The sequence below is a fragment of the Pteropus vampyrus genome, unplaced genomic scaffold (assembly GCF_000151845.1).
Source record: "Pteropus vampyrus isolate Shadow unplaced genomic scaffold, Pvam_2.0 Scaffold440, whole genome shotgun sequence".
Classification (NCBI taxonomy): Eukaryota; Metazoa; Chordata; class Mammalia; order Chiroptera; family Pteropodidae; genus Pteropus; species Pteropus vampyrus.
In genome coordinates, this window is record NW_011889221.1 from 1,146,902 (window position 1) to 1,157,504 (window position 10,603).

The window sequence follows — 10,603 nt, forward strand, 5'->3', positions numbered from 1 at the left end:
TAAGTTATGGGAGAAATGTACTAAAATTTTGGTTTCTCTTAAACTCACCGATGACGTGATTAAATTTTAATTTGGATTCCTTAAAAAACACAGAAAAGGCTGAAATATTTTGAGATAAAAGGAAGAGCTGAACAGGGGTGTGGGTATAAAGATTAAAACTATCCTATGGCAACCATAGGGCACCTCATTTCCCTGTGTGGATACAAACCAAATAACTTCTTTGAATTCTGACAGTCATACAATTTGCTTATTACATCAATTCCTTTTATTGTGAAAGAAGTCACTTCATTTAGTAAAGGCCAACAATGTCAAGTAGAAATAAACATTTGATGTCATTGATCAAAAATGTCAGAAAAGGGGCACAGCGTGTTTTAGATAAATCCAGTTTTTTGAAAGTTTATGGGCACATGGGTGATTACTCATATGTCCTTTTGCTGACAGACTCTGCCTGTGCATTCCAAAAGAATTCAAAGGTCTAAAAATAGGTTTCGATATAAACTTTTCAGGAACACATCTGCTGTACAAAATAAGATGTTTGTAGCACTGGGTCTCCAAAGTATGAAGAGGAAGATGCATTCAGTAATGTTTATTAAAGATTGAAAATTCTTCCCACATAAGGAAAAGGTGACCAGACCCACTGTATGATTAGGTTCTGACTGGAAGATTGGAGATTTAAAGAAGATGCAACCACTTGCATTTTTTGCTAAAAATAAACCAAAAGGAGCTTAATTTAAAAGATATGCTATGACAGCTGTTATTAGTTTTTAGGTCAAATAACCAGTGAGCCCAACCCCATGTGGGACAGGATGAACCTCATTAAAGAGTGTGGCTGAAGACAAGGCAGTGAGACCAGCATAAATTACCGTCCTGTGAGAACCAATGTGGTCACTTTCCTGTTCATTGAATATTTTAATTAGGAATTTATTCTTCTCTACAGATGCTTCATTTAGTTGTGTTTTAATTATAGATCTTGACAAAAAAAGCAAAAAGAAGAGCAAACAGAGCCAGGCCCACAGACATCTTCAGTGCACAGTCTTGATGTAGCCTTTGCAATTGGAGCACCATTCTGGAACTTGCTGAATCTCGTTGAGTTGCAGCGGAGCTGTGGGATACTGAGCTCAGGTGATTCCCAAGCCTATTTCTGAATTCCTATAAAGAGAGAAAGATAGAGGGGAAAAAAATAATTTTGAAATACAAAGAAAACTCTATTGTGGTATTGATCAAGTAATGAGTCTCTAGAAGGAACTTTTTTTATTGAGATGTAATTGACATATAACATTGTGTTAGTTTCAGGTATACAACATAATCATTCGATGTTTTTTACATACTGTGAAATGATCACCACCATAAATCCAGTTAACATCCATCACCACATATACTTACAAATTTATTTTTCTTGTGGTGAGAAGTTTTAAGATCTACTCTCTTAGCAACTTTCAAATATACAATGTAGTATTATTAACTATAGTTACAAGGCTATACATTAGATCCTTAGTACTTATTTTTTTAACTGGAAGTTTGTACTTTTTGACCCCCTTCACCCATTTTGCCCATCCCCCAACTCTCCATCTCTGGCAACCACCAATCTGTTCTCTGCATGTATGAGTTCAGTATTTTTGTCTTTCTCCTTTGTTTTTTTAGATTCCACATATAAGTGAGTTCATACAGTATTTTCTTTGTTGGATTTATTTCACTTAGCGTAATGCCCTCAAGGTCCACCCGTGTCATCATAAATGACAAGAATTCCTTCTTTTTTATGGCTGAGTAACACTGTATTTTGCACACACACACACATCTTTATCTATGCATCCATCAATGGACACTTAGGTTGCTTCCATGCTTCTTGGCTATTATAAATAATGCAATAAACAGGGGGATGCATATATCTTTTCAAGTTAGTGTTTTCATATCCTTTGGATAAATGCCCAGAAATGGACTAGCTTCATAATGTAGTATGCTGTTTTGAAATTTTTGAGGTACCACCATGCTGTTTTCTATAGTGGCTGCACCAAATTACATTTCCACCAACAGTGCACAAGGGTTTCCTTTTCACAACATCCTTCACAAGACTTATTATATCTCATCTTTTTAATAACAGTCATTCTAACAGGTGTGAGGTAATAGTTCATTGTGGTATTGATTTTCATTTCTCTCATGATGAGTGATGTTGAACATCTTTGCCTATACCTGTTAGCCATTTGTATGTCTTCTTTGGAAAAATGTCTATTTAGATCCTCTCCTCATTTTTGGATTTTTTTTTTTTTTTTTTTGCTATTGAGTTGACTTCTTTACATATTTTGGATATTAATCCCTTACCAGATATCAGGTACATAATTTGCAAATATTTTCTTCCATTCAGAAAAGGTTGCTTTTTCATTTTGTTGATCATTTCCTTTTCAGTGCAGAAGCTTGTTAGTTTGATGTAAGAGGGAGCTATCATTTATTTACTCCTTCAGCAGAGGCACATTCAAATACCCACAATGGGCCAGGTGGCCCCAGTTGGGTATAAGTCACAGTTCCTTTCCTCGAAGGGTCAGACCAAGTTCATAATTTACCAGATTATACAGTAACTATATGAGACACACAGTGTTCATGGAGGATCAAGGCAGAATTCATGAAGGGTAGAATTTACAGTCAAGTGGAGTCATACCACAAATGTATCCAGCTTTTAGGGATACAAGCATATGAACTCAGTGGAAAAAAATGACAGAAAAAAACCCATGGAAGCCATTTTATTCAGTGAACATATATATCCCTTAGGACAGAGATTTCCACCTGGGCCACTGTTGCACAAAGTCTGCTCCAATCCTCAGGGGAGCCGGAAGGGGTCTGGCTAGCTAGAGGTATCCACTTCCCACATGCAATCCTTCCATTTACCCTGGCGTGCCATGCAATTACTATTATTTTCTCTGTGGAAAAGGTTGGGAAACCCTTCTTGAAGGGAGCATGAGAAACTAAGAGACATGACTGCATTCCTTTTTGGTAGTCTCTGTTCCCCGACGCTTTTTTGTGGGTGTGCGGAGAAGAGGAGGGAAACCTGGCCACTCTCAGGGTGGTTCTGGTGTTTCAAAGTGTAATTTTGATTCCATCATTTAAGATTTCCACCTTATGTACAGGCTTTAAAATCGGTGCCTGCCCAGTTGGAACCTGAATAACACGTTGAGAGCCAGGGGTGGGAGTGGGAAGGGAAATACTGCACGGAAGGAACATTGCGGGAGGTGGGAGGATGGGGGCAACGTCACAAGGCATGTCTGTGGGAGAATAAGAAATCCACAGAAACACAAAATGTCTTTGAACAACCATTTCACTTATCTTATTCTTCCCTTCTGAGCTTTCTAACAACCTCCTGGTGACACTTTTGGCCTCTGTGTCCCAAGAGGGGAGTTGCAGCTCACCGTGCACAGAAGCCCTGGAATTGCACTTTACAGAGGTAACTCTGGCAGGAATGCGGAGGGTGGGTTGAGGGGAGTGAAGAGAACGGGGCAGAGAATCCAGTGGTGAGTTGTGGCAATAGAAGAGGTGGGAGACGATGATGGCAGAATCATGGAAAGAGAACAACAGATTTTTGATGTAGAATCAACAAGATGTGAGTTCAGACATGTGGCTGATGAGAGGTACAAAGAATAGGAATGGGGAAATAAAGATGACTTTTACAACCCAATTTTCACCTGCTAATGTTTACATGTGATAAATGTGGAAGAATTCTTGCTTTGACCGTAGGAGACTAATTGCAAAATTAATAAAGCTGTTAACCGCCAAGGGTAAGTCTCTCAGCCCGATGGCAGCCAAATTATTATTATTTCTGTGCTCCTCAGGTACCTGGGCCTCAGGACGCCCTGCTGTGAACCCTCAGCCAGGAGGCCCACAGCTGGACAGACAGAGCCAGCTTCCCTGAGGCAGGGGGCCGGGGCGGGGGCTCAGTGGTGTGCCTCCATCCGCCCGAGTCCTGGGAGTCTGCTGTCTTACGAGACTGGCTTTCTGCATGATATTTTGGAACTGGGACTATGTTGACAAGCTTTCATTTCAATTGATTAAAAATAACCTTGAGGTCTCATGGTCAGCACTCATACGGATACAGCAGCTTTGGGAAAGAATGCGATCCTTCAGCTAAAATGACAGAGGCTGTGTGAGCTTCTCAAAAGCAATGAGGCTGCATAACTCACCTCTGGATTCTTGGAACCGGCACAGCTGCAGAGGAGGTACTCATTATGTGCTTAGAAATGAATAAATGAGTGAATGAATAAATGAATATGAGGGTGTGTATTTCAGATGAGATATGACCGATCAAAAACATGGCTATCTATGTCTCTGGTGATCGATGTGTCCAGTGATATATTCAGGGCACTTTTCTACATGAGTCATGAGTTGCCATCTCTAGCAATTAAACCATAACTTCTTCAGTTTGGGTTTATAAGACCAGAACTAAAAGGCTGATCGATTTCCCCTACGTCCGAATTTAACATTTTTGGGTCATACACGGCTTTGAGAAGCTGATGAAGATGACAGACAGTTCCCCAGAGGAAAATGTGAACGTGCCTATGATATATGCACAAACGCTACACTCACACTTCTGCACAGGACTTTAGGACGGTCACAGACACCCTCACCCAGGAGTGGATCCAGGTATTGTGGGGCATGAAGTTTTCTCTTTATGAAAAAAATGTATATATGAATACAAAATTAGGTAGAGGGCCTTGGAAGGGGCCCCTCAAAGTGTGAGGCCCTGAAACTTAAGCTCTATTGGCTTCGGGGAAAATCCTCCTCTGCCCCACCCCTGGTTCAGAATGCCGACCTGGGTTCTGTGCCTGTGGTTCAAGAAGCTGCCACCTGGTGATCACAGGTGCCAGGCCAGGAGTCAGGCTGAACCGGGCAGGCCTGGGGGAGTCTTAAAGCATTAAGCAGTTGGTTGTTACATTCTGCTTCACAAAGCTGCAGTACAGGTACCCTGCCTGCGCTCTCAGCTGGAAAAAAAACCCCTTCAGCACTTGATGAGAGTTTCACAAAATTTCTTCCTCTCCTTTCAACTCATTTGCCATAAGATTTTGCTCAAAATGTAGGTTACCTACTAAACTACCATAGTGGATTATCTGTGGTTGTGTCCAACTTAGTCATTCTTTTCCTTGGGCACTGATTTTTTTCCCGCCTCGCTTCTCCAACATTTAACACATTTGAACATAACTGACCCAAAAAAGTATCCTGGTGCTGAGCCTCTCTCCTGTTCCTAGTGGATGAGTCTGAATCTCAGAATCATATGGAGAGCAGCAGCATGCATATGCAGCCACAAGAAGCCCATCTGACCTGCCACTCTCCTCAAGATCAAGGTGGGAGCCTGACAACAGAGGAGAGGGAAAATGTAGTCTGTCGCCAGCGCACTTTCTTTTATTACTTCATCTTTTGCCAATTGAAGATCTTGATGAAAGGAGTTTCAGGATATGTTTTAAAATATAAGGTTGAAAAAAAGTTTCTCAGACGACAGTTTTCAGCAGGCAGCTAGCTTTGTACATTTCAATTGTCACTGCCACTGTGATACTGAAGGAAAAGTAATTTAGAAATACAAGAAACACAAGGATTTTCTCATAAAGTCCAATACACTCAAACATCTAAACGTACAACTAGAGCAGATTTCCATACAGTTAGAAGCAGCTTTTGTGAATAGAAAATAATGCAGCATTCCCATAATGTAATGAAAATAAAAAGTGCTTTTGGTAAAGAGATGATAAATAACCAACAGTAAAATAAAAATTTACACACACACACACACACACACACACACACACACACACACACACACAACATATATAATAATATATAAATGACTTTAGAGAAAAATTTAGTATGGTAATAGTTCTGGAAAGTAAACAAAAGGCTCAGATCTTCCCTAAACCTCCTAAACATTATCAAAATTATTAATTCCTGAAATTCAAGATGCACTTGTATCTCTCACACTATCACACACCAAATGTGAGATTTTTTTTGCTTAATATGACCAAACAGCCATCAACTCTCACACTTGTAATCTTTAAAAAATCGAATTTCATTTAGAAATGCCGTTTTCAAAACAGAAATTTGAAACAAGGATATGACTTTTGTTCAGTCAAAAAGATCCATGTATTTATTGAGTGATAGGAGACTCAGGATACACTGAAAAAGTGATAACTTTGTAAACATGGGCTTTCTTTTCTCCCTTTGAAAATCTTGCTGTTCCCTAACTTGCTAATTCTTAAAAATGTTCTAATTTTCAAAAGCATAGTTTATAAAATCCTATTAAACTAATAAATCTTATTAAATTAGAACCAAGCCTATATAAACCAAAACTAAAACAATTTTGAGGTTCAAAAACTTTAGGGATTAGGTTTCAGTCAGTTAAAGATAAATGAAGACAATAGAGAAAAACAGTCTGGTTTGATGGTAACAATAGCCCATCTCTAATTATTTCCCCTTTCTCTAGCAGTTATATGCATATTGTTGGGGAAAGGAAAGACAAGCTTGTAACTAGAGCACATTTAACACCCTGAGGCAAAAATGGGAGTAGTAAGTGCCTGGGCTCTAATCCCAGCTCTACCTGAGGATTCTTGGGCAAGTGATTTATCCTCTCTTTGCCTCCATACAAAATCACCTGTAAAATGGAGATACTATTAGTATTTGCATGTCAAAGAGTTGTTATGAGGATCAAATGAGATATGCATATTAAGTGTCTTTCATTTAAAACTCAAATAAGATTAACATTTTCAATGGTATTTTGTGGTTCTCATGGAATGTGCACACCTGCTTCAGGTATTCTCTTCACAAAATTGCAATGTCACTATTTTATTTGCTTATCAAATATGGTCAATTGATTTAAGCTACTTTTGTTTCTTACAGATATCAGGAGGCACACAGTATAAGGAATGAGCAAGGGTTTCAAATTTGGCCAGACCAGAAACTGAACCCAAGAACAGACATTCATCAGCTTTGTGACCTTGGGCAAGCGGTTTATACTCTCTCAACCCTAGTCACCTCTTTTGTGAAGTAGGAATACCAATATATCTACCCTAAGATGTTGATGAAAGGCTTAGAAATAACATGCCCAGAGCCTAGGGAGAGTGCCTGGGATACAGAAGGTTTAAGTAAAGGGCCACTATTGTATTACATTCCAGGAGTGTGGCTTGGAAAACAGAAAAGGCCAGGGCCTCCCACGGCACTCAGCAACAGTTCAGAGATGATAAAGTCCCATACTATCCTCACAAGCACTCTCCCAGGAGGGAGAAGTTATACCTACAATGAAGTCAGCATCTCTTACTTCCTGGGCCCTCAATCTGTAGGGTGAGCCTTCTGGAAAGGCTCTTAGCTAAAACCATCCCATCTAAGAAGAGAAACCTGGATTCCACAATTATGAAGAAGGATTCAACTGTCAGATGTGCCAGGGGCCCATTTTTTGTATCTGCTTTTTCTTTCAATATATAATATTGTTGTAAAGGTATTTTCAAGGAAACTAAAAAGCAAAGAAAAAAGTCACTGTCAAGCCCACAACTCTACATAAAACCTTTTTGCCCTTGCTCTGAACTCTGCCTGAACCAGCCATCTCCTCTCTACCCACCATCCAGTCCCTGCCTTCTCTTCTAATTGTTTTCTCAGGACCCAATCACTCAGGACGTCTCATGGGAAAACCTCTCACAGCAGACAGCTCAAGATGGGCTAGGTGCTCCCCCTCTGTGGGGCTGTGTGTCCTCTTGGCTGGCCCTCATCAAGGCACTTGCCAACAGTAGTGAATGGCCTGTCCATTCCCATCTCCTGCACGATCCTGTGTGTGTTACTTCAGAACAGAGCAGGCCTGACTCTCCAATGAATGCCTAGGGCCCAGTAGAGAGGAGGGGACAGTGTTAGTTGAAAGGATATTTGCACTTTCTTTTGTATCACATAGATGTACGTGGGCAAATAATCTTTCCATATGAATTGCCATTTACCTAGTCTCGTATTTCTTATTAGACTGTCAGGTTGATGGGACACAGAGTTAAACATCACTGATGAGACACAGTATAAACATAACATAGCATGACTGGGAAAACTTACCAGCAAAGAAGCATGGCGTATTAGTTTTCTATTGCTACTGTAACAAATTACCACATACCTAGGGACTCAATACAAATTTATTCTCTTACAATTATAGAGGTCATAAGTTCTAAAATCAAGGTGTTGGCAGGGCTGCGCTCTTTCTGGCGGCTCTAGGGGAGAATTTGTTTCCTTGCCCTTTACCTGGCCTCTAGGGGCCGCCTGCATCCTCTGGCTTGTCGTCCTTTCCCCCAGTTTCAAGCCCACCAGCATAGGCTTTTTTATAAGTGCCCTGTGATTTACAGTGGACCCAGCTGGATAATCCAGGATAATCTTCCCATCTCAAGATCTTTAATCACATCCTCAAAGTCCCCTTTGCCATATGGGTAACACATTCAAAAGTTTGTGGGATTAGGATGTGGGCATCTTTTGTGGGGAAGGGGCATATCACTGTGCCTACCACTCACAGCATATACGATTCCCCAAGATCTCATTATCCCACCAGAAAGTGTGCTCAGTTCGGGCAGAGCTGAACTAGCTGCACGAGTTGCACGAGAGAACAAACTCCAACAGAAGCCCAATGCTCTTCCTATTTACAGGCAGGGAGCACAGGGCACCTCCTGGTGACTGTATGGCTTGTGACCTAAAGCTTCCTGGTGGAGGAAGACACAGGACACCAGGGCTCAGCCTCTGCTAAGGCCCTTTCCTTTCTTTGAGCTAATGGAGACCTGCTGAGGTAGCTGCCTGCTAAGAAAATGAGCCTCCGGGACTACCTATGTTTGTCCTACTCATAGTTCTTTCAGCCAAAAGAAACAGATTTGAAGGAAAGGGTACCTAGAGGTGGTCGGTCTACGTCCACTTGTTCCTTTGCATTCTATAGATATATCTTCATAGAGTTGCAAGTATCCTTTTCTGGGAAGCTGGATGGGCCTGGACTTCCAATGGAAGAAAATCATGCTGTTCAGAGGCCTCTCCTGCAGTTCCTCCTCCTCCTCATCAAAAATATTTATAAATTATAATGTGTCATATGGCCACAGAACCAGAAGCATAAAGATCCAAGAAATGTGGAGGACAGGCTCCATGTAAAAGTTCGAAGTAGAAGAAGCAAGGTTTAGGGAACATTCGCCATGTGCCCAGAAGGTCTCTAAGTACTCTAGGTGCATCCTCTCCCCTAATCCTCCCAGGAGAGAGGTTAATATAAGTTAATCCCAACTTTAAGTACCCACCTAATTCACAGGTAGTAGGTACAAATGGTGAGGCGGACGTGAGGCTTGGTTTTAGTCATACTAAATTCAGCCTTGGTAGTAACATATCATTTACAATGGAATATAAAGAAATAAGAAAAATCAAGGCACTGTATAATTATTAAAATGACCATCAGAATCAAGATCTATACTGAACAGATTTTACCCACTTTATTGCTCTATTACGTCACAGAGGTAATGGTGTTATTTTGTGTTTCTCTACAGAAGGGCGTTCCAGGAAAGCCAGCCTCAGGTCATGCAGACACCCTTCACACTACCTGCCTTGCAGTTCTGAGCCATGTCGAGACTTTGTAAATGTGACCTGTAGATGGCACATTGCTGAGTTTTCTCTGAACATACGCACACATACTTGATCTGATCACATTAGAACATGTTGCAAAATGTGTTTTAATGAGGAACAGTTGGTCTGGTTCTGCTCAAATAAAAGATATCCCTGTAAGAGAGTTGCCACCTGTCTTCCCATCTTGCAGTACAGCTTCTAAATGAGTTCTTTCTGTCCCTGACACCTGCAGGTGTTGCCAGGGCCCTGCAATTGATTCCCACGTGCCAGCTCCCTTCCTCGAATTGACAGACAACCTCGGCCCTGTGTGTAGTGTCATTACCAGATACCAGGCCATCCAGGGGATTAAGGGGGCCAAGCTACTTTCTCAACTACTCTTCTAAACATTTCTCAAATTGATCATTTCTTAAAACATTTCTTAATATCATACCACTAGGAGTGCTTAATTATCTCCAGACCAAGGATGTTAGTATTTTCTAGTTCTTAAAGTCTAAATAATGTTACATGCATTGTCTATCAGCATTATTGGCATACCAGCATGTAACAGGATCAACAAATTAAATTTGGAGTCAATTCATTTTTTCCTTTATTTTGGGAGAATACATTTTAAAACCTCTGTCACAGAGTTACACGATGACAGCACAATACTGATAAGCCTTTCTGTATCATTTTTGGGCATGAGCAATTATAAATCAGACATTAGTCATATGTAATTTTTCTCTCCCCCTCTCACCTCAAATGTGTAATTGCTATCAAGTCATTAAAATTGCAAAGAAAATATTTTAAACTGGAACATACACACACACACACACACACACACACACACACACACAAATCACTATAATCTTGGTTTCTAATCTTATTTTAGTGATAGCGGAGTAAACACAAGGCTTTGCTAATAAGGCCAGACATAAATTATTAAACTATCTTCCGCATGATCAAATGCCTTTCAGATTATATTCTGAATAATTCTGCCTTGACGTTCACCAAAGGAAAAGATGCAATGTGCTCCTGCATGGTCTTAGTGATC

At 40.5% G+C, this 10,603-nt stretch overlaps 1 protein-coding gene across 1 annotated transcript in view; it reads right to left on the minus strand.

Annotated features, from left to right (window-relative positions):
• Window positions 1–242: 242 nt before the first annotated feature.
• The window catches only part of LOC105306496 (threonylcarbamoyladenosine tRNA methylthiotransferase-like), a 68,171-nt gene continuing 57,810 nt past the window's right edge, over window positions 243–10,603 (minus strand). The window contains exon 5 of the mRNA XM_023524079.1: window positions 243–1,149. Coding sequence (XP_023379847.1) covers window positions 958–1,149 — 192 coding nt within the window. The 3' untranslated portion in view covers window positions 243–957. The remainder of the gene's footprint in view (window positions 1,150–10,603) is intronic.